Below are 25,361 nucleotides of genomic sequence, written 5' to 3'. Positions count from 1 at the left end.
GGATTTCTGTACATTCTGTAAGTGAAGTTGCATGGAAAAGGGGCTGTAACAGTCATTGTAACAAAGTAGGTGATGTACAAAAACAGTGCTTTTAAATGGAATACTCCTGTACTACAGTTGTTAGCAAAATGTTATTTAAATTGACTAAAATACAGATGAGAAACACACTGTATTCAGGCTATTACAACATTTAAATCTATTCACATTATTGCAAATCTAAAATTCCAAAATTATACCAGTTGACTTTTATTTATTTTGTTTTTCTCTACATATTTCATTCAGAGATTATTGAAAAGGTTGACACACAAGTGAGTTGAACTCAATCATCTATTCATAAAATAATAGCTAGAATGCATATTAAGAGACCTGTAAGGCCTGTTCCACACAGAAACACACACACAGACACACTTAAATAGAATATCTAGAATGTTGCTGTTTTTTAACATATTTTCAGGTAGTCAGGTAAAAAAACTATATTTTTGGATATGCACAACAGGGAAGTACAAGTGCTTATAAATACAGTACCGCTGCTGCATAATAAGTAGTATTACTAGTATTATCAAGTAAGTAACGCGGAGATGAGAAATAATTTAAATGTATGGGAAAAATACTCCTGAGTTGTTGGAAAAGCAGCTGTGTATTTTCTACTCATCCTAAATATATTTTGCGTTATATTTGTTCACAATGAAGGTCATACTGATAACTATAGGACCGATTTTGGCATACAAGACTTTGTTCTTCTTAGTCTCGCATCGCAGAATACTAAAGTTGCATATTCACAAGAGAAGGCACAAGTGGTCAGGCATGAGGCGTTTGTCATAGTGTGTGTGATTTTCTGTATATGTGTATATATGTGTGTGTACAGGTACATTTGTGCATGTGTGTTTGGGAGCATTAACGCATGTATGTGTGCATATCTGTATCTCTCTGTATCTGTGTGTGTGTGTGTGTGTGTGTGTGTGTGTGTGTGTGTGTGTGTGTGTGTGTGTGTGTGTGTGTGTGTGTGTGTGTGTGTGTGTGTGTGTGTGTGTACGTGTGTGTGTACGTGTGCGTGTGCGTGTGCGTGTGTGTGTGTGTGTGTGTGTGTCGATGTGTGTGTGTGTGTGTGTGTGTGTGTGTATTTCTCCATGTGTGTGGCCGGTCAGCTGGGTGCCACCCGGGGTTCCATCTTGAGTGACAGCTCGTACAGGGTGTCCTCGTCCATCACCAGGCTCTTGTCCAGCAGGAACTGAGTGACCTGGAGAGCCCCCACAAAGGACAGAGAGAACACTGTAAGGACGACACGAGGAGCCAATGGGAAGCAAGGAACTTTCGTTCCTTGCAGTTTTTTGACCAATTTGATTTATATTCAGTTAATTATCAGACAACATCCAACGGCACTTAGTTCAGATGGCATAAGAACTAGGTTTCAGATACAGGTTCAGATACAGGTCATTAAGGAGAAGATAGGTGTTGGACAGTAGAGACAGGTCGTTAAGCAGCAGGTAGGGGTTGGACAGCACAAAGACAGGTCACTAAGGAGCAGGAAGGGGTTAGATGGTACAGAGACAGGTCATTAAGGAGCAGGTAGGGGTTAGACAGTACAGAGACGGTCATTAAGGAGCAGGTAGGGGTTAGACAGTACAGAGACGGTCATTAAGGAGCAGGTAGGGGTTAGACAGTACAGAGACGGTCATTAAGGAGCAGGTAGGGGTTAGACAGTACAGAGAGAGGTCTTTAGGAGCAGGTAGGGGTTAGACAGTACAGAGAGAGGTCTTTAGGAGCAGGCCCTTTACCTTGGTCTGGTGTTCTATCCTGTAGGGGGCCTGCTGAAACTGGCGAATCTCTCGGATAATGTGGGAGATCTGGAGGAAGAGAGAGAAAATACAACAAATCATATATTCAATAGTTTGTGAATTACTTCATGTTCCTTAAAACGATTGTCCTGCATTAATGATTGTCCTGTACATTTATAAGTTCAGCTATGTTGAACCCATGCTATGAAACACGGCCTGTGTTTGACTGTATTAAAACCTTTAGCAGGGATAGGTAGAACGTTTACCATCCTCATCTTAGAGAAGTTGACCAGACCCTCTGCGGTGAAGTTGGGGGTCCCTTCCTCGATGAACGCCAGGTCGGTGAGGTACATGCCCAAATATGGCACACACGGTGGGTTACAGCTGCAACACATTTTATAAATATATATTTTTTTAACAAGGAATCAAATCAATAATCATAATATAAGTATATCATACTGAACAAACATTTGGCGGGTGATATTTACACATACTTTTTCAGGGTCTCTCGCAAATTCTTGAATCTTCCTTCTGACGACACTATTTTCTGTAGCCTGTCCATCAGGGACTTGGTCTGGAAGAACACAATAACACGGCCAGCAAAATCAATGAATTAAAGAAGTGTTTATTTCATCACACATTCCTCTGATAGTCTCACTATAAGAAGGATACTCTTTTTCTCCTTCTTCTTCCCTTCTTCTCCTCGGTCTGTACATTTTTTTAAGCAGCAAATGCGGTTCATGGGGTTAAAAGGATTTAGAACCAAGATGGTTGCTCAGTGAATAAGAGCCATCTGGGCTCTATTCCCATCCCCTGCTGGGCTCCCACCTGTCTGCAGACTTTGGCCCAGGTCTTCTTCAGCCTGTAGATGGCGGTGCGGTTCAGGGCGGAGGTGATCTCCAGCACGCCGTTGTAGTTGTTCAGACAGCGGCAGATGTCCGCCACCGCCAGCCACTTCTCGATGGCGCCGGCCCGCGAGCCCACGTCGGCGTTGGCCATGATCTGAGACGCCACCAGGTTACTCATCTGGAGACGGAGAGGAGGACGGTTTGAAACCAAAGGGTCGATCTGAAAGTCCGTCTGTCTGTGGACGATTGCCTGCTCTCTGAAGTGTGTGCTGTGTTTGTTTTTGGGGGACTGACGTTGTTGAAGTGCTGGCTGGTCTTCATGATGTACGGAGTTCTCTCCGTCTTGTCCACTTTCATCCAGCCCTGCCCGAGGAACTCCCTGCATGATAGAAAACACAACAACAACAAACATGAACAACAACCAGGCTTTATGGCGGTAGTTGGACATATTTATAAAACAAAACAACAAAAACAAATATGAATCACAGCTAGACTTACAGGCAGTAGTTGTTCATATTTAGAAAACAACAACAAACACATGACCAACGACTAGACTCTCAGGTAGTTGTTAAAAACATATTAGAATATAGAAAAAAACAACAACAACAAACATGAACGGCAACTTGACCTTCAGGCAGTGGTTGTGCATATTTAGTGTGTCATGTGCTCACTCGTAGGGGATGCCCCTGAACACGATGTGGTCCAGCAGGGTGATCTGCTCAGCCAGCTCCATGGCAGACAGAGACTCCAAACACTCTGCCTTCGGACTCTCTGCCTGTAAGCACACGCGCACACACACACACACACACACACACACACACACACACACACACACACACACACACACACACACACACACACACACACACACACACACACACACACACACACACACACACACACAGAATGGTTTCAGAAAAAAGTATAAAAACGAATTTATTATTAATTTAACATTGCTTAAAGAGACCCAATTTTACCATTCCCAAATCGATCTGCATGTGACTCCAAGATGTGTAACAGACATGTGTTCATCATACAGAAGGGTATACACTTCCACTTGTGATCTCACATAGGGGTAGATTTCCATTAAGATATGTATAGACATAGATATGTATAGACAAGTGTATATGTATAGACTAGTGCTTACTACTGCTTGTGACGTCACAAATGGGAGCGTCGATAACAGACCTATCGAATATGATCCCACTTTTGATGTCACATACGTATTGATTTCGATAGAGGTATGTGACATCACAGGTGGGAGTGTCCTCCCGGGGGAATGATAGATCTATCAATAATACATCAGAACAGGCCATCACACTTTTGATGTCACATAGGGATATATTTCGAAACGGTGTGTAGTGGATCATGAACCTCACATCTTGTGGTACAGGTTATCATTCAAATTCTTCTCTAAACACTTAGACTACAATTCAGATCACCACTATGGACATTTGTGATTCAAATGACAAAACTACAATTACACAATAAAAAAACACTACCTATGGTCATTTTCTTGCAGTATATATCAAACAAAAAGTATTCTTACCACAATGAAGTGGAGCAGAGGACAGCTTTTCTGTTTCATAGGCAAGAAACAGAAAAACAATTGTTAAAATCTTTAATAAATCCGTAATAAATTAAAAATACTGCCAACAGGTCTTATGCTTGCAGATTCTGGAGACATAGCATGTTCTATCATAACAGAGACTAACCATTTGCAATATGTCCTCAATCTTCAGTTGTGATTCGTCTTGTTCGTCTTGAGACAGAGCACTAAGATCAAAACAAACATTACAAGTAAAATACATGTTTACAAAAGCGCTATAGTGTGTGTGTGTGCACGCGTGCGTATGTGTGTGCGTGTTTTTGTGTGTGTGTGCGTGTGTGCAAGCGCGTGCGTGTGTGTGGGTGTGTGTGCGTGTGTTTGTGTGTGTGTGCCTGTGCGTGCGTACGTACTTGTGTGCGTGTTTTTGTGTGTGTGTGCGCGTGTGTGTGCAAGCGCGCGTGTGCCTGTGTGCGCGCGTGCGTGCGTGCGTGCACGTGTGCCTGTGCCTCAGTATGTTGGTGGTAGCCTTCCTCTCCTGGGGCAGCAGGTCTGGGTCTCTTAACACCTCGTCCAGGAGAGAGACAACCCCCGACTTCAGATCACTGTTCATATCAAAGTCCTGATGAACAAACACACACACACACACACACACACACACACACACACACACACACACACACACACACACACACACACACACACACACACACACACACACACACACACACACACACACACACACACACACACACACACATTAGGATTCCAGCTGACAGTTGAACAGAAAAGTGAGGCGGGTGTGTGTTTGAGTCATTGTGTGTGAATATATTTTTGTGTGCGTTTTAATTTATATTGATATTAGCGTGTGTTTGTCTTTATTGTATCTGTGTATATTTGTGTATACGTGTGTGTGTATGTGTGTGTGTGTGTGTGTGTGTGAGACTCCACCTGGGAGTGCTTGGAGACCCAGTGGCGCAGCACGTTGAGGACCCTGTTGGTGGCAGCCCGTCGTATCATGAACTCCTTGTCACACGTCCTCTCTGAGCTACACACTCCTACGACCAACAACATCCAACATTTAGTCATTTAGCAGACGCTCCTTACAGGCAAACCATAAAGTAGACAATCAAGAACTACCAGAGGACCAACATTGAGGGAGTGCAGAGTAGCTATAGGAATCACTAACACAGTGATGAGACCACACTAATTCTGATGATCCTAACATGAGACCTCCTGAAATAGGACAGAGTGATCCTTTCTCCACTGACCAAGTTGTTTTAGAGGTTGAAAAAACACATTGATAGATGACATGGTCAAATGGTTAGTTCAAAGTAAACTTCTAACTAACGTAAACTAGCAGAGGGTCCTAGCTAAGAGCTATTCCTGAGGTTGGTTCCTATTGGCTGGGAGGGGCCCACGCACCTTGGGAGGGGCCATGACTAGCGGCGGCAGTGGCGATGGCGAAGGCGGAGGCCGGGGACACAGCGCAGCGAGAGTTCTCCCCTGAGGAGGAACACACACACACACACACACACACACACACACACACACACACACACACACACACACACACACACACACAGTTATTGTTTCCCTCAAACAAACATCTGTCTCTGTGTGTGTGTGTGTGTACGGTGTGTGTGTGCGTGCGGGTACCTGTCTGTCTGTAGCGCATGTGTCTGGAGGCGGAGGGAGAGCGGCAGGGAGACAGGTCCCCAGACTCGCTGGTTGCCGGGGACTCTGGGATGAACTTGTCCAGGGACACGGTCTCAAGGACAGCTGAGGGGAAAATCCATTCATTAAACTCATGCTAAAACCCCACCAATAGCTGTGTTCACTGAGCAAAATAGCTTTACACAAAAAGCTGTGCACATTTTATGAGGGATTTTTTATGAGCTTTTATAAAACAATTCTTGCCATTGATTTGAGAGAGGCCCAATATTCTCAATATCTTGAACCAAATGCATGCCACTAATATGTTTTATTATTGTCGTTGTTTACCACCGCCAAAATGGTTTACACCGCTTATACCACAGGTACCAGCAATGATTGCTTACTTTGCACTGTTACATAATCAGCTGAAATTAAAATATTCTACTGCAGTGCTTTGAGCATATTTATTTTGCATCGTCGAGGAAAAATCTGGTCACTATGAGACTGTTGTTAATGTTGGATTTGTACTGTAATGATCCGGAACTGTTTCAGGATCAAGTATTTAACAATGCTGTGGTACATTGTGGTGTATTCGCTGTGTTTTATCCTGTTTTCTATATTTAATTTGTCGTTTTTGGTTCGATCCGCTTCCCGTCCGCCGCCTAACCCCGTCCCTGCCCCTCGCCCCGGCCGGCCCTCCAGCGGTCGCCCGGGGTCTCGGCGTCCGTACCCCGGCGGATGCTGCGCCGCAGCTTCCCACAGAAGGCGTCCAACCTGGGCAGCTCCCCGCTCACGTCCTCCCCGGAGGGGTCCGGCGAGCCGGGCGCCCTGCTCAGCTCCAGCAGGGCCTTGGTGGGCGGGGGGGAGGAGGGGGGGACCGCCTGCAGGGGGAAGCCGGGGCAGCGGGTGGCGGTGGGGGGCGGCGAGGAGCAGAAGCCGGCGGGGGGCCGGGGGGAGCCGGGCGGGGGGGAGGAGACGGCGGGGAAGTGGGTGGAGGTGGGGGAGCTGGCGGCGGAGGAGGAGGGCGTGGGGGAGTGGTCGGCCCCCCAGGCCTTGGCCCCGCCTCCGACGGGGGAGTTGAGGGACTGCTTGCGGGAGCTGACGGGGGAGGAGCTCCAGGTGGGGATGGAGAGGGGCGGGGGGGAGGAGAACTTGCGGGACAGCCTCGGGGACTTGGTGTTCAGGGTGTCGCCCCCCCACGCGCCCTGGTTGGTGGCGAAGAACAGCTCCAGAGACCTGAGGAGAGGGGTCCAGCCGGAGGTCACAGCTAGCAGTAGTGGTAGCGGAAACGGTCATGCCTCTTTCTCACCACCAGGTGTGACGGTGACCAGCCATTCAAAGCCATATCAAAATCAGATGCGGGTATCCACCCATCATACCCCTGGGTGGACCCTCCCACTTGGGATGACACTGTAGGGTCGATTATGAATTGGCTAACTGCCAATCAAACAGGGGCCCTTCAAGCTAGTGTTCCGTGATGGGTATTATATGCTTGATGGGATGGGAGTGTGTTGAAGTGAATATGAATTTAAATTAAAAAAATTATAAAAAAGCAACAGAGGACAACAGGTGAAGAAGGTCATTGTTGGATTATTGCATTTTGTCATGCTCACTTAGACTTGTTCTAGGCTTCACTTTGAAGTGGCTTTGAATAAAAGCTCATTGATTCAATGTAATGCAATTGGTATAATTATTCCCTAAACACTACTACTGCTACAGTATTTACTTGGACTGGTCCAGAGCGAGCTGCGTTATCTTCAGACTGTAGTCTGGACTGATGGATGTGATGGACAGGCGGTCGGACGAATGATACTGCACCCTGAGGTGATGCAGCCAGGCAGTGATTGGATGATGGAAGGGGCGGAAGAGCAGGAAGTGGAAAACATGTGGAAGTGGATGAAGAGAAAATGAGAACATAGAATGAAAGTCTTTGACCAATGAAAATGGATAAACGCATGATAGTGAAACAACACTCAAATATCGATGGATGGCAATGTCTCTGATGGCAATGGCTACTTGCATGAAAAGTGAAAGAAACCGTACTGATAATTGATCTTTTTTTTATCAAACTTTGCTTGATGGGTGATCACCACCACAACGTGCCTTGCAGCCACAGGCTACTCACGAGAAAAGGGAAAGAACCCTTATCGCTAACATTGATCGATACTGATCGAATGCCAATCGTTTAATTCAACAACAATGTACATGTCTTATGGCCACAGCCTACCCACATAAAATGACATCATCAATGATATTGAACAATATTGATCCAACATCAATCCACATAATCGCGTCAGCGTACCTGATGCAGATGTCTACAGAACCGACCCACTGATTGATGGTCAACAACACCCTCCAGCTCTAGGGCTGAACGATTAATCGAATTCAAACCGAAATCGCGATGTAATAGAACACGATATGCAAATTGCAAGGGCTCGATTTCTTTTTTGTGTGGGGGGGGATTTGTTACTGTTACTGACTGCAGATCAGTAAGTTTCGTATTTATTTAGCTTTTACAATTCAATAGTTAAATAAAGATGTTACAATATCAATTCATCCATCAATTCATCTCAACACATACGCCTGGCCTAAAGGAACAAGCGGTTTATGTGTTGACTGCTTCCATTGATGTTTCGTCACACAATAGACTGATTTATGCTTGTTTAGTGAATAATACAGAACATAACATACTTTAAAGAAGAGAAGAAGTCGCATACTACAACGCTATCGCAATATTGGTCTTAATACTCTCAACCAGTACCTGACGGGGATGGAGGTGAAGGGCTTCTTGTAGATGTCGGCCAGCTTGTCGATGACCACGGCGGCAGAGGTGAAGATGCGGTAGGTGTGCAGGAAGGTGTTGAGGAAGTCGATGGACAGGAAGCGCAGGTCGGTGAGCCGCTCCAGCAGACGCTCCACGCTGGCGTAGCGGATCTGCGGCACCTTGCACGAGTTGAGCGTCTTGCTGAAGCAGATGTCCACGTCGTCCTTATGGAGCCTGACGTCTGACCTGTAGAGGGGGGTGAAGAGAGGTTAAAGGGGCTGGAGGGGAGGTCTAAGAGCTTTTATTTTGGTACAACTTGGTACAACTGGCACACACAAACTGGCACACACAAAAGACACACACGACGTGTGTGTCTTTATGGTGAAACATTAGGCTCTTCTTACTTGATCATATGAGGCACACTGACTTTGGAGTTCTCCTCAAACACGCTGGTCATGAGGCCGTTGCATCGGATGTTGTCTATACACTACACGGTATAAATACATAGAGAATCATATAGTACACAGTAGAAATACATAGAGGTAGAGAATCATATAGTACACAATAGAATGAATTGAGGGAGAGAATCATATAGTACACAGTAGAAATGTATAGAGAGAGACAGAGAATCATATAAAGTACACAGTAGGGCTGGGCGATTAATCGAAGAACAGCTGGATACATATCTGTACATAATTTTAGATATGAACGTATTCTTTTTGACCATTTTGGGTATTTTTTTAAAGGCGAAATTTCAAAGTTCTTAGTTACAAAAAAAATTGGGAGAGACATTCTGAATAAATACATCAAGTTTCCAAATTTAAAAATAATCGTGATTATGATTTTTTCCACAATCGAGCAGCCCTATTACACAGTGACAATACATAAAGAAAGATAGAGAATCATATAGACCACACCTCTAACAAAACACTAACGAGTCATTAATCTAAGGTGTAAGCTCCCTATACTTATTATTTCCTGTTCATTTGAATGAGACTACCTGACTGATGTCACTGGTCCAGGCAGCCTTCTCCTGTCTCGAAGGAGCCAATAGGACGGCAGAGAAAGACGGACCTTCTGTCGGCTCCACCACAACCTTGAACTCCAGGTGATTGGAGCCCTGGCCCGCTGCGTTGACTGGAGAACATATCACACAATGTTTACTTTCTGTGTTCAAGGTGTACTGTGTGGAATTGAGTGGCAACTAACGGAACAGACTTGGCAGACATGGAATAATATATTCAGAACCAGGTTTTGAGCTGAGTAACTATGTTCCTCAGCTAAATAAAACCACAGATGTCTTGGGGGAGTAGGAGTGCCGGTACTCACAGTCCTCATCGCTGGCGTCCACCTCCTCGATGAGTGTGCACTCTATCAGGGACAAGGTTCCTCCTTGCTGTTTAGGGGGGGGGGGGGGGGGGGGGGGGGGGGGGGGGGGGGGGTCACAGGGGTCAGAGGTTAAACCTTGAATTTTGGTATTTGTATGTTGTCACAAATGGTTGTCCCTTATGTTTCCCTTGGTTGCAATATTGCTTAATTCTTAAAGCTTTTTGTTTGTTTGATGCCGTTCTGTTTTTGTAGCGGTTTCCGTCCGTTAACATTTTTGTGTGTTTGATTTCACCATGTGAAGCGGTTCGTAACTTTTGTTTTGAAAAGTGATATAGAAATAAAGTCTATCATTATTATCTATCCATCAACATCCTTGCCAATATTATTAACGTCAGGTAATAATCGTCATGAGGATGATACGATCAATTGTTCTCATCATCCTCATCATCCCATAATCCTCATCATCCTCTTCATCATCCTTTCATAACCATCATCATCTTCCTCATCATCGCCATCGCTAGCGTCGGCAGGCGGCTGACCTTGAGCAGGTGGAGCTTCCCCCCAGACGAGCGGGTGCATATGAGGAGGTGCTTGGTGAACAGGAAGCACTGCCTCTCCCCTTCCTTCCTGAGGGACAGCGAGCCCAGCCGCACCTTGCTGAGCACCCCCCGCTCGCTGCTGGACGGCAGCTGGATCAGAGAGCCTGGGAAGGGGGGTTCAACCAGCCTCATGAGACCCTCCACATCTCCCACCTTCACATCCTGACGCTCTCTGCAGCCCAAACATTACCAAGGGTGACCGAAAGGCTGAAGGTCGGCGCTCAAGGGAGGGAGATTCAGTTGCCGCTGGGTGTACCATGTCTAGGGAAGGTGTGACTATTGGAACGCGGCCGCTGTGTGTACCATGTCTAGGGAAGGGGTGACTATTGGAACGCGGCCGCTGTGTGTACCATGTCTAGAGAAGGTGTGACTATTGGAACGCGGCCGCTGTGTGTACCATGTCTAGGGAAGGTGTGACTATTGGAACGCGGCCGCTATGTGTGTACCATGTCTAGGGAAGGGGTGACTATTGGAACGCGGCCGCTATGTGTGTACCATGTCTAGGGAAGGGGTGACTAATGGAACGCGGCCGCTGTGTGTACCTTGTCTGACGAAGGTCTGGCTGGTGTCCAGCAGGAAGTCGCAGCCCTCTACGATCATCCTCTCGATGGCCAGGTTCTTGCGGATGTTCTCCGTGTCGCTGACCTCGTCGTGCATCATCCTGAAACACAAACGCCGTCCTACTCAGCCCGCCTGCTCCTCATCCCCCAATGGAGGTCACAGTACAGTAAAACACCTTAATCCTGGCCCCAACGGCCCCCCCCCCCCCCCCCCCCCCCCCACAACACCCCAATTGAACACAAAAGACTCATCCTACGGGCATTCAAATGATCAATTTGTATGTAATTGTTATTTTGTTATATTCGTCATTACGTTAAATGGAGAAGGAGTATTCTGTTGTGCTTTTTAACAATGACAGTAAAGCACCTCACGTCTTGCATGTCCTGGAATATGAGGAACGGTTCTAGAGACAGTGGGAACGGGGCTACTCGGTCTGAGACAGAATGCAGCGGGCTCGTACTTTGAGAGCTCCTCTAGTTTGGACTTGGCGAACTCCAGGCTCTTGCGCTCCACGTGCTCGTGGGGCGTGTGGGCCAGCAGCTCGTGGAGGGTGATGATGTAGCGGGGGATCTGATCGTGAGAAGATATCAAATATCAAAATAAAACGATAATAAAATGAGTGCATGCATAAGAACACACCATCGACACAATGCGCTGTTGAATGTGTTATGTAAGGTATGAGTGATACATTGATGAATACAAAAAGACATAATATGTTGATGAATAATACAGTGTATTTATGTAGCACTTTATCAAGGATTTACATCATGAAGGATTTATAGAGTTATGAGTTATTTACAAAGTACTCAGAAATGTGCCTCAAAATATAAACTTTGAAAATGAATAATTAAATAGCACATAAATAATTTGAAATGATTATACAGCAAAAAAAATGGTAGATATAACAAAAAAACGCAAATCACAGATTGAGGCCTGGGGCAAGGCTCCCATTGATGTAGGGGTGGGGCAGGTGAGGTAGGACTCCAGCGTGTGTGTGTGTGTGTGTGTGTGTGTGTACCTGAAACATGGGGTAGCTGTCCAGTGTGTGTGTGTGTGTGTGTGTGTGTGTGTGTGTGTGTGTGTGTGTGTGTGTGTGTGTGTGTGTGTGTGTGTGTACCTGGAACATGGGTTAGCTCTCCAGCGTGTGTGTGTGTCTGTGCGTGTGTGCCTGCGTGCTTGCGTGCGTGCGTGCGCTTGCGTGAGTGAGTGAGTGAGTGAGTGAGTGAGTGAGTGAGTGAGTGAGTGAGTGAGTGAGTGAGTGAGTGAGTGAGTGAGTGAGTGAGTGAGTGAGTGAGTGAGTGAGTGAGTGCGTGCGTGCGTGCGTGCGTGCGTGCGTGCGTGCGTGCGTGCGTGCGTGCGTGCGTGCGTGCGTGCGTGCGTGCGTGCGTGCGTGCGTGCGTGCCTGCGTGCCTGCGTGCGTGCGTGCGTGCGTGCGTGCGTGTGTACCTGGAACATGGGGTAGGTGAGGTAGGTCTCCAGCATGCGGCCCTCACAGGCCGCGTTGGCCTCATACTGCTTCAGCAGCTTGTCAAAGTCCCGGTTCTGCTTGCAGTTGGCCAGCACCTGCAGGCTGTACTGGTGGTTCCTCACAAACTCCTGGTAGATGTTCAGCATGGGCAGCAGGATGTCAAACAGGTCCGCTGAACAAACAGAGGAAAAACACTATCAATATCCACTGTGTGAATCGACTTGGTTTATATACAGAAGTACTCTACTGGCACACTGTGGTCATTCAAAACCCACACCAGAAACCATTGACGCAAATCATTCAAACACACACCTCAAAGTCAACACCTCTACAGCTGTTCATGCCATCAGAAGACTTGGGGAAGGGTTAGCTCTAGATGTAATGCATTTAACCCTGCAGTTGCCAAATGACCTCTATCTCCTGTGTCTATGGCCGTCCAATCAAAAGCTTGGCTGGTCCCTGTAATGTAACCCGCTGTGAGGGCATGTGTGTTTGGTAAGGGGAGCTCACCCAGCACCAGCGTGGGCCAGTTGGCTATCCTGGCTTGGAGGCCCTGGTGGAAGATCTCATGGAGGAACATGATGGTCTCACTGAAACAAACAAAACACAACAAATACTACATTGTGTGGAGCTCTTGTATACATATTCAGAATACACACACACACACACACACACACACACACACACACACACACACACACACACACACACACACACACACACACACACACACACACACACACACACACACACACACACACACACACACACAGGATCTTCCCTATGAACTGTTCAAGATTATGAATGATCTGGCATACCCAGTAAATACATTTATTACAAGATTAATAAATCTTTTTTATATGAAATTTTGATATTTTCTTCCTCTCTTAATTCTTGTCACTTTATCTTATCTGTATCTATCATACATACAATGATCTGATACAATGATCTGTATGCTTTATAAGACATAAGATATATATCTTATATATCTTTTATCTCTTGAAGGAATCTCATTCATTCTTGCTACTTCGCTCTACCTCGACTTCTGCTACTGCGCTTGACCCCCATAATCCCATCGTATCTTACATCTGTATTCTCCGTCTACTTATTGAAGAAAAAGCTGTATAAATATAAATGACGTAGCAACTGTAGAAGAAGATGCTGCAGTATATGTGGGCTATTAACTGTGGTAGTACCTACTTGTACCAGCACATCTATATATCTATCTATCCATCTATCTTTTATTTATTTATTCAGCATTTCTCTCGGAAAAAAAACCTTTGCAACTGATGACTTTGAAATTTCCCCTCTCTCTTTCTCCTTATTTTGCCAGCCGATAGCCAGGGGCCTTCTCGGCCTCCTCCACTTCATGATTAGCTCTCTCCCTCCCTCCCTCCCTCCCTCCCTCCCTCCCTCCCTCCCTCCCTCCCTCCCTCCCTCCCTCCCTCCCTCCCTCTCTCTCTCTCTCTCTCTCTCTCTCTCTCTCTCTCTCTCTCTCTCTCTCTCTCTCTCTCTCTCTCTCTCTCTCTCTCTCTCTCTCTCTCTCTCTCTCTCTCTCTCTCTCTCTCTCCCTCTCTCCCTCTCTCTCCCTCTCTCTCTCTCCCACCTCCCCCCCCCCCCCCCCCCCCCCCCCCAGCCCTAGTACCTGTTGAGGAATATGCTGCTGACGTCGTCGTGGCTGATGGGGGGCTTCTTGGAGCTGGCGGCCATCCTCAGGGGCCTCAGGAAGCAGTTGACCAGGACGGAGAGCTGGTGCACGTACTCAGTCTCCGCCTCCACCATGTTGAACACGATGTGGTTCCTCTTGCGCATGCTCTCGGCGTGCGGCGAGCTGATGTAGTCCTGCACGATCAGCTTCCACTTCCTGCGGCACAGCCAGCCCCTCATGAAGCTCTGAACCTGGGGGAGGGACAGCACATACAGTCTGTCAGTGGCCTGTCTGTCTGTCTGTCAACCTGGGGAGGGACAGCACATACAGTCTGTCAGTGGCCTGTCTGTCTGTCAACCTGGGGGAGGGACAGCACATACAGTCTGTCAGTGGCCTGTCTGTCTGTCTGTCAACCTGGGGGAGGGACAGCACATACAGTCTGTCAGTGGCCTGTCAGTCTGCCTGTCAACCTGGGGGAGGGACAGCACATACCGCCTGTCAGTGGCCTGTCTGTCTGTCAACCTAGGAGAGCGACACCACATACAGTCTGTCAGTGGCTTGTCTGTCTGTCTGTCTGTCTGTCTGTCTGTCTGTCTGTCTGTCTGTCTGTCTGTCTGTCTGTCTGTCTGCACCTAGGGGAGGGACACCAGGTACAGTCCGTCAGTGACCTGTCTGTCTCTCTGTCTGTCTGTCTGTCTGCACCTAGAGGAGGGACACCAGATACAGCCGTTCAGTGGCCTGTCTGTCTACCTGTCTGTCTGTCTGTCTGTCTGTCTGTCTGTATCTCTGTCTGTACCTAGGGGAGGGACACCACATACAGCCTGTCAGTGACCTGTCTGTCTACCTGTCTGTCTACCTGTCTGTTTGTCTGTCTTCTTACCCGTCTGTCCATCTTTTTGTCTGTCTGTCTGTCTGTTTGTCTGTCTGGAGGTATGTCTGTCTACTCCACCTATCCCTCTGTCTGTCTTGAAGTCTGGGGCATCTCTTAGCAGTTTTTAACCTTTTTGATCTTTTTGATGTCAGGGTCCTCTTCTTGGTTATTCTGGTACGGTCGCAACCTCTCCTTGGATTTGTTCAACACCAACACCTAAAACACAATCCATGCATCAGTAATGTTGGATAGATTATTAGTTTATACAGGACACAGTTCATGTGAGTATAGTGTGTGTGAGTATAGTGCATGTGATGATACAGTCTATGTGACTATAGTCCGTTTCACATAAACATATATATACAGAGTGTGTAAGTACAGCACACGTGACTACAGAGGTTGTAGTGGTAGTGTGCGTCTGTGAGTAGCGCGCTGTGGTCTGAGCGGGGGGGACCTCCTGACCTCCGACTTCAGCCTCTCTATCTCCGTCTCCTGGTCCTCCAGCTGTGTGCGCAGCTGATTGGCCGCCACCTTCTCCATCTCCATGATCTGCACCAGGTGGATGTACTTCTGCATCAGCACCTCCCGCTCCACCATAACGTCCGAGTAGCTGGAGGTACCGGCAGGACCGGGATGGGGGAGAGACGACAGATGGGGTCAGGATGGACATCAGATGTTCCCGTCATTATTTATGACGTTTGAAAGGTATGGAAGGATGGATGGATAGCGGAGAGATTGGGAGACAGAGGAAGGAAAAAGAAGGAAGAAAGAAAGAGAGATAAAGTTAGGGGGAGAGGGCAGAGATAAGGATAGATTAAGAGAATAGAGAGCTATAGATGGAGAGAGAATAGTGTGTGTGTGTGTGTGTGTGTGTGTGTGTGTGTGTGTGTGTGTGTGTGTGTGTGTGTGTGTGTGTGTGTGTGTGTGTGTGTGTGTGTGTGTGTGTGTGTGTGTCTTAGTGAGTGAATTAAGAAACAGAATAGAGAGAGAGATAAATAAGGAGAGTAGAGAGAGAGATAAAGAAGGAGAGTAGAGAAAGAGATAAAGAAGGAGAGTAGTGAGAGAGATAAAGTAGGAGAGTAGTGAGAGACGGCGAGAGAGAATGGAGGTCAGACTGAATGCTAGGCTTAACTCTGATGTAATCAGTGCAGTACTAGAGCATCAGAATGTGACCTAAATGTGAACTCAGCATATGAACACACGCACACCACACACAGGCACACAAACACACACACATATAAATCATTACATAGTGCTTGGGTCTTTAAGGAGGAATACAATTGCTGACATTATAAACCTTTGACCAATGAAAGGATATAATTACCAGCCTATCCCTTTGGAAACATAAGAGTACATGTCATCAACCCAAATAATCTTGGCGGTTAAACTCAGAGCATATCTCATCATATATTTGTTGTGATGCACTACCTCAGAAGAATTGGCCTACCACTTCTAAAATATGTAATAAACAAATTATTTAGTTATTTTTCCAATAACTATTTTGCACTGTCCAGTTGTTGTTGTTTTTTTGAATGCTTGGCTTCTCCATTTTGAATGTTACCCTACACTTGTTATATTATTTGGTATAATAGGCATCTCCTACATCAGGGCACTAGTCACTTTTTAACTCTGGACTCAAAATTCAGTGAGTCCATGGGACCCAACCGGAATAGCCAGTCCTTTCATTAAAATAAAAAGGTAACACTTTGCAATAAGGCTACATTTATTAATCATTTGTTAACAATAGGTCCAATAGGTTAACAATATTATATAGTATTAGCATAAGGGTTAGGGTTAGGCTTAAGGTTAGGGTAAGTGAGTTAGGGTTAACCCTTACCAAATAAAATTATGGATAGATGAATTGCTTAGTAACGTGAACACCGTAACCTGAGGGTGCACTCACACTAGGCCATCTGGCCGTGGCTGTTGGCCGTTTTCACACCTAACCGTGCTCAAATGGCCCCATTGTTCTCTGGCATGCACTCACACTAGGCCATCTGGCCGTGGCCGTTGGCCCTCGCAACTGTGGCCTGGCCACGGTAGGCTCTTGTACATACGTCATCACGTCGTAAGTAACACGTCATCACCAAGCGTCCGCTGCATGGACCATAATAAAGTCTGCCGCCAGTCAGAGTTCTTCTAACAACAATGGACAACAACACAGAGAACACAGAGAACACTTTGCTGAGTCTGTTGCTTATTTGGATATATGTTTACCGTTTAATGGGAAAGAAGGCTCGTCGCCTTTATTATGTCCGTGGTCGTCGCATGGACTATACGTCATCCAGCTCAGGTTGCGTAGCCGTGCATGTGCGCGTGTCGGCTCATTAGCATCTGTACCGTAGCGGCCCGTACCGTAGCAGCACACCTCTCCCAAGTGGCCAAATTGGCCTGGCCTGGCCAGACTGGCCACACTCACACTGGCAGATTTGAGCACGGTTAGGTGTGAAAACGGCCACGGCCACGGCCAGATGGCCTAGTGTGAGTGCACCCTTAGTTAACATGAACACCATAATTAAATGATTGAACTGATAATTAACTTAGTCAATTTAGTTAATTTTTAGTAAATTGAGTCTCCTGCGGTAGTCAAGCTGCGCCCAACCTCAAACTGGATCATGACCCACTTTGGCTTCCGACGCGCAGTTTGACAACAAATTGAAAAAGAGTCCTGACCGACTTTGCCTTAAAAGGAGTGTTACCTGGCCTGCTGGATGCACTCCACCCAGTCTGTACACTCCGTCTCCTCCTCTGCCCGCAGCTCCAGAGGCTTCTGTCCATCGTGACCAAACACCACCAGGAAGTAGTGCTACGGTGGGAGATAAATATCGAAAATAGAAACATAAGGATACGATAGGTCATGGATGTATTCCCATTCAACAAGCCACTACACCTGTGACAACACTGAGAAGAAGCATATTGCCATTTAAACCACAGGTTAGTAAATCCAGCGTTGACCTTATACTTACACACAAGCTGTGCATATTTCATCCCCGGTTCTTCTTCTAAGGGTTATCAAGGTGTGCATTATGCATAAGAAATTGTCTGATGCATTATGCAATGGAGTTAATATCTGTCCCTGCAACAACGCTGAAAGACAATTCCCAAAGTGATGCATGCACTTCAAACATGTTATTTAAAAATCCTTTACACAAGCATGCATTTATTAATCACATCTTTTAAGGGTTTCCCCGTTTCACCGCCATAGTAACACCTTGACAGACGCTCCCCCTTGGGATGTCACAACCGGAGGGTCATTTAACTTGACTAATTTAACTTGAGAGGATTAACTGCCAAAATACCTAATTCATTCGATAAAGCGTGTGCTTATAATGAACAGATTTCACCAGGAACAACAATGAGAGTCGTGGTCAACCCACGGACCGCCGGCCGCTATCAGACTGTGTGAGCGAGGCTTAAGGGCTTGTGTGTGGAACTGCTGGCATGCGTGCCAGCATATATGTAGGTGCGTGTGTGTGTGTGTGTGCGTGTGCTTGGTTACTGCGTGTGCATGTGTGCGTGTGTGTTGATAGTGGGGCAGCAGGGCTTATGTAACCACCAGGGCTGTACGGTGGAGCTCCTTGCACTACTAAAGCAGCTTCCCCGCCGCGGGGCTGCTAAGCGCTAACGACTAGCGATGACAGAGGAAGACAGGGCTCACAGCCTCGGCCGGACCCTGGGTCCCCTAGCGTCCAGCCACTGGTATTCCACCACCAAGACCGGGCACGTGTCTAAATATCAGAAGCTTCTATTGGTCCAGCCTGACCTTATTTGTTGAGACTTAGTAATAAATTGCATGTCAACGTATAATTGCACAGTCAACACTTAATCAGGTTTTTTTTTTGTTGTTTTCATATGGCTGTGGTGTACTTTCTAGGTCTGCTAACTTGTATTTGGATGTAACATTTTGTACAGATGTTTACATTACTGTATTGTCGTTCATTATTATTAATATTACTATTAGGGGTTTTGTTGTGAGCAGCTGTACACACTTAAGTTCCCCTTGTGATGAATAAAGTACTTATTATATTTGTCTATCTACCAATCTATCTGTCTTTCCATGTCTCTAGCGGCTGACTGAACATATGGTTTGCAACTCTCTAAATCTCTCAAGATAAACTGATCATATTGTATCTAACTCGCTGGGTCTCTACGGATAGAGAAAGAACCCATAGGATCAGTCTATGTCTGTACCGATGCTTCTACTGGTTCTAACTATGACTGTACAGATAGCCTGATCCCATTGAATCTAATCCTTTATCTCTAGAAATGGACGGATCTTATTGGTTATAACTCTTGTCTCCACGGATAGACTGATCATATTGGTTCTAACTATCTGTTTACAGATAAACTGATCCTATTGGGTCTTACTCTCAAAAAGACTGATCCTATTGGTTCTAACTCGCAGAAAGACTGAACCTTTTGGTCATGGAACCCTTATATTCCTCATCCAGGCAGTGAACTGAGAACCGGGCCGACAGATTTGCAGATTATCGTTTAAGTTTTTCAAAATGCTGTTGCTCAAGTGATTTCTTTCCTGAATGGATTGAAAACATGTTTAATTTTGGATTATCCAACATTGAATGATAAATAACATTAATAACACACACACATGTTCCTGACACAAATTGTCACTTCTCCAAATAGCGTTACACAGGAACCCGATAGCATTTAGGAATACCATCGATTTGTTACCAGATTTAACTATTAAATCTTTTGGAAGCCTCCAATCCCGCTCTCCATCTTAAAACTGTTTTGAACATTATGTGCAAAATACCTCTCTGTCATAATGTCTCAGGTGGGATTATGAAAAGCTGGAGCATGGGTTGACCACTAGTTATGAACAGGCTTATCATAACAAATAAATAATACATAATTAAATGCACATCTTAACTAGTGGGTTTATTTTGGAGTCAAATTTACTCTTTGAAGGTTTTCATTTTAGAGCGAAGTCTTCGAGAAAAATAGGGATCACATTTCAGAGGATAGAGATCAAAGATGGATTTAGAGAGCCATTCCATCTTTATCAATAGTCCCAGTTACTCAACATCAGCTATTAAGGTAGCTAGAGACTCATACATTCACAGTCACACAGGAAGGTACTAATATACATGGGGCGATGTCCTGTCAAGCAAACCTGAACTGTAGCTTAAACTGACATACTAGGCTGTCAAGCTAGGCTTACATTCAGCCTATGTTTTTAAAAATGTTGTACATTTATTTGAGTCTGATGAACTAGTGTGCCTATTCACAAGCCACAATAATTAAAACAAACAAAAATAGGCCACTATCAAAGTTAATACAACCGTTGTATTAACAACTCAGAATTTTTTTAGTTGCTTACTAGCATTAGTAAAAAGAAAAAGTAGTCTGATATACAGGCTGCTCCTTAAAAATGTTTAGCCTGCTATTAAGCTGATCATGACAGCAAATGTGAAATAAATACGCTTCTGTAGGTTCAGTCTAGACAGCTCAAATGACTGGGCGGGTTTTCCCTGTTTAGGTATCCCATCCCGAGGGTGGTCAGAACACCGGCCCTGACCAATAGGGTTCCAGAGTTAGGGGCCGTGTCTCATAGGAGTTTTTTTCATGTTGTTTTTACAGAATCAGCGCCCATGGGGGTTCTTATTACATACGGATAGAGCGGAGACATATGCAGCACATGTGTACCTCTATTAAAATGAGCCAGGCCTTTCGTTTTTCCACACACATTCGCACACATACACATATTTATATTACTTCTTTGAATATGCAAGGTTTTACTTAGGTGCAGTGTTCAGATAATAAAATATGCATACTGTTGCGTGACAATCCCCCTTGAAGTGACGATTTCTTCATAGCCCCTCAACAGCTTGGTACAAGCTAAAGGCGATGCTAGCTTGTTGTTGCGTTGTGTATGTCCAGACGGTGGCAGTTGGTCTTTGGCTATAGCCCATGTTCTGCTGTTCATTACCATAATACAACATAGTAAACCAAATATTGAAATTATGTTTGCGAAATACTATATATGTATGCATTCATGTATTTTTCAATTCATGTATACTATGTTTACATTTAACAACATATGCTAAAACCAACAAATAATACATAACTTGGCCATGTCATGAGTGAGTGAGTGAATGAGTGATTGAGTGAGTTAATGAGTAATTGAGCATGTGTTTGAGTATGAGTGAGCAAGAGTTTGAGTGACTTTGAGTGAGTGGAAGAGTGAGTGTTTGAGTGAGTAAGTGACTGAGTGAGTGAAGAAGTGGTTTGCGTTATGTGTTTGAGGGAGTTGTCAGTGTCTACACTTGGGCTCCCCTCCCATTGTAAGCCGTGAAAAATGTAAATCAAAACATTCAACCATAGCAAGCTAAAGAAGGCCTATTGCAAGAGTAGAGTACCAGACCTGAATAGCAAATATTAGGTTAACTGCAGCGGTGTTAGTCCTACAAATATGATCTATCTATTTATATGCGTATAACAAATTACCATAAACATTTAAGTACACATTGAGCAGATCGATCAAACAGAAAAACTGAGGATTGTTGTAGTAGATTTACTTTCTATAATGATAGTGTATTGCTTTGTATTTATATGACTTATTATGTTGCTGTTGTTTTTGTTGATTGCTGAAATCAACAATAACATTTTTTGCTGATACTAAGGACCCTGTAAACAGGGTCAACCTGGATCCAGATTGATGGACACCAGATCTAGACCCGATAGAGGCTACACTTGCCTGCTGCTGCAGTTTATCCACGGGATCCTTGCTGACGGAGGAGGACACTTTAGGCGCGGGAGATCTCTCGCACGTGCATCCCTCGAGCAGGTATATCCCCGAGGGTCGCGTGCTCTGGTCGTTTTCGAAGTAGAAGAGCAGGTTCTGGTAGAGGGCGAAGAACTTGTCGCTCCAGCGGCTGTTCTCGGTCGTCTTCTTGCTCAGGACGCCTCGCTTGGAGCCCTCTTTCCGCGCGACCACCGACAGATACAGAGCGTGCCCCTCGTTGTAACGCACGCTCTTCTGCATTTTACGGTTATCTACCTTTTTCTGTGCGTCTTGAGTCGAAAGAGCGACCAGAGAAGCATTACATCTACTGTCCAATTCTTAAGGGATCCCGTTTACTACTAAAAGCAAGGTGTCGGTGATGGAGCGCGCGTCACACGACCAAATCACTCCCAAAACAGGCGGCTAGCCGAGGTATCCATGATCCAAAGTTTTACAAAGTAGTAGCTTACCTTTTAGCTTGAAACCGCGCTCATGGACTGCTACAACTGGCGACGTCGAGAGACGAGGGCCATACATAAAAACGTACGTTTTGCTATGGTTGGCAATCTAAAACCAAAAAAGATTCAGACAACAGACGGTGATAACGGAATCACAACCGAGATCACCGTTAATCGGCTTTGACACCGACTTAAAGAGACAGGTCACTCAAATGCCAGTAGCGCTGTCTTGTCTTACAGTGGGATGCAGTCTTTATGGACATTTGTGACGTTGGCTAGTTGCTCTTCAGTCAAACTAACTTCTCCAAATAATTTGCGTACAACCCCCTGTAGGAGACCAACTATTAATACACCAAATTTAATACCTCGTGCATGACCATACGTATTCCAGTGTGAGCGGATATAACTGGCACACAGTGTGCACACACACACACACACACACACACACACACACACACACACACACACACACACACACACACACACACACACACACACACACACACACACACACACACACACACACAAATTACTTCAGTTTGTATATTACCAAAGCAAACCCTAACATAAACATAATCTCTATAAAACGGGATTGTTTTGACTTGCTTCGAGCTATGAACATAAACAAAAATAACTAAACTAAAAAAATAACTTGTATCATGGCTTCGATAGTTCTTCATGCATCGTGTTTGTCTGGTGTTTGTGTACCCTGGTCGACAATACAGCATAACCAATAGCTCCTGGATTAGACAGGGGGACAATGAGTGAGTTTTGATGTGCTTGGCAGGTTCTGTACTGGGTCGAGTTCCAGCAGGTGGCCTTGGGTGGCACATGTCCCCCACATAAATATTACTGGAACCCTTTGAGTTCCACATTTTGTGGTCTGGTGCTACTATGGGCCAAACTTTCTTAAAGAGTCACGAGAAACCTAGCATCTAGTTTTCTATTAGTCAATTGTGAGTGTTATGATTAGATAATGTTTATATTGTGGTTGTTAATTATCCCACACATTTATATTTATTTATCATCTTTAACTGATAGAGTGCATTGATTTTAGCTGTAGCCTATGTATTTCAACCGATTTGTAAGAGCAGTTGAGTTTGTAGTGGTTATGGAACTGTTTCATTCAATCTCCTGGCGACATGTCGATGCTTAGCATTAAATTATTAATTTTTTTTAGAACACTCTTAGCTTAAGGACAAAGAACTGTCTTTGAGTGTCACCAAAATAAATATATTGCACTTAATGTGCAAGAAGAAATTAAACATGTGTAAAATCATTCAGAAATGATTTTTTTACAGTGGTGATAATAACTTTAATGTGCTGTTCTCTGAGAAGTTGACCTGGTATTCAGGCGGGTGTGAGGCTTTTGCAGGCTTTCATAATGGAGCTCTTGTCGTATGTCAATATCGCCAGCAAGGGATTAGGCGGGATTACTAGTCGCCTACTGTATGTCTGCTACTCCCAAAATAACTCCCTCATAAATCCTTAAAATGACTCACAATCGTATTGACTGTCGCATTGTGTACATCAATTAATGTATACGTAAACACAGAAAAACAAGTCCTGAACGTAAAGCCCCCTAGTCCTAAACGTGAGCCCGTTACATCTGCATGTACGTTTTCACCAGTCTCTCTTCAACACCCTGGTGTCACATGAGCTTCTTCATCTCTTTTCCGGTTTACAGAGTACTATCCTCCCTGGTATCTGAGTCAACCATCTCTTATTAGGATGCTCTAATTAGGATGCTCTAATTAACACAAGCCAGGGGTGGAATGATTCAGACTGTCTGCCGTAAACAAAACACGTCAGGACAGGAATTGGACATCTTGAACATGGAACGGGCCATTTCTGGTCTCTGGTGTGTATCAGCACCATGGACAGCAACTATGGAACCCCACTTTTCAGACGTGTTCCATGAGCACTTCAGCTCCAACAGAACATGCAACTGCTCCGCTAAGCTACTACATCTTTAATGAAAATGAGTCCTTTATTAGTGGTAGGTCTAATATTGTCTTTCTGTGCTATTCTTTTTTGGAAATGGTAGGCCGTTCTTAAATTCTTAGTTTAAGTGTTTTTAGATCATTTAATTAATAAAATGATAGTAGGCGTGCACAGGAAATGTAAAACAAGTCTATCCTAAGAATCATATTCTTCTCTATTGCTGAGACAGAAGAAACTGAATAATTTCTTTCAGATCCTAAAAACGGGTTGGCAGCTTTGGAATGACTTGATGATAGTGACACCTGGTGTACGACCATGACACTTCATGGCATACAACTTGTTACTATGGATACGATCTGTAAAAGAAGACCATGTAAGATAACGTTTCATGATCCTGTAAGATTGAAAAAAAACAGGCTTATGTAGTAAGAATTATGAAGTAAGAAAGTAATAGTATGTGTAGTGTCTATTATTATATAGTCTATTTCGGAAATTCCACTTACACATAATTTTTCAAGTGAATACAAAACGTATGAATTAAGTGTACATTGTTATGTGATGTCCATTAACCAACAATCAGTCAGATGGATAGAACCCTATTTCAACCATTCATACACGCACACACACACACACACACACACACACACACACACACACACACACACACACACACACACACACACACACACACACACACACAGAATGGTTTCTGACGGTAAAATATGTTTTTTCCCGTCATTCCATTTCCATGGCGGTTGTCATAGAGATGGCATTGATAAAAAGAAAAAGGTTTTTTTTTTTCATACTTCCTGTGCCACTTTGCTAAATGCACTTGTTGTTTTCATGAACATTTTTGGTTAGATTTTATCACAATTTTCATCAAAGGAAAAATACATGCAGGATTTTTGTATGCATTTGTGTGTGTAATAACGTTTCACTTTTGTGTGTGTGTGTTTGTGTGTGAAAACGTTTCACTTTTGTTGAAGTGTTTATGCGTGCGCGTATGTGTTCTGGAGGTCTCTCTCCTGCTGCTAAGCTACGGACTCATTGTTTCTCAGACCACAGCGATGACACATTTATATGTCTCTCTCTCTCCACTCTCATTCGTGCAAGAAATCAAAAAAAAAGCGGCATAGGGACTGAGCGAGA

General features: G+C 44.9%; 1 protein-coding gene across 1 annotated transcript; it reads right to left on the bottom strand.

Moving 5' to 3' along the window:
- Window positions 1-1,060: 1,060 nt before the first annotated feature.
- On the bottom strand, window positions 1,061-22,527 carry rasgrf2a (Ras protein-specific guanine nucleotide-releasing factor 2a). Its single transcript, XM_030342428.1, has 28 exons — window positions 21,784-22,527; window positions 17,765-17,871; window positions 15,528-15,675; window positions 15,195-15,281; window positions 14,192-14,445; window positions 13,057-13,136; window positions 12,525-12,718; window positions 11,539-11,648; window positions 11,060-11,178; window positions 10,458-10,621; window positions 9,919-9,985; window positions 9,590-9,726; window positions 8,994-9,076; window positions 8,587-8,835; window positions 6,556-7,061; window positions 5,829-5,951; window positions 5,595-5,675; window positions 5,121-5,227; window positions 4,679-4,791; window positions 4,339-4,399; window positions 4,173-4,202; window positions 3,295-3,398; window positions 2,918-3,002; window positions 2,604-2,801; window positions 2,270-2,349; window positions 2,042-2,159; window positions 1,776-1,844; window positions 1,061-1,237 (listed from the first exon to the last, which is right to left on the bottom strand). Exons 1-28 carry the CDS (start codon window positions 22,069-22,071, stop codon window positions 1,142-1,144), a joined length of 3,858 nt encoding a protein of 1,285 aa, XP_030198288.1. The 5' UTR covers window positions 22,072-22,527; the 3' UTR covers window positions 1,061-1,141.
- Between the last annotated feature and the right edge of the window lie 2,834 nt (window positions 22,528-25,361).

This window comes from Gadus morhua, chromosome 19 (assembly GCF_902167405.1).
Source record: "Gadus morhua chromosome 19, gadMor3.0, whole genome shotgun sequence".
NCBI lineage: Eukaryota > Metazoa > Chordata > Actinopteri > Gadiformes > Gadidae > Gadus > Gadus morhua.
This window is presented reverse-complemented; position numbering and strand designations above follow the sequence as displayed.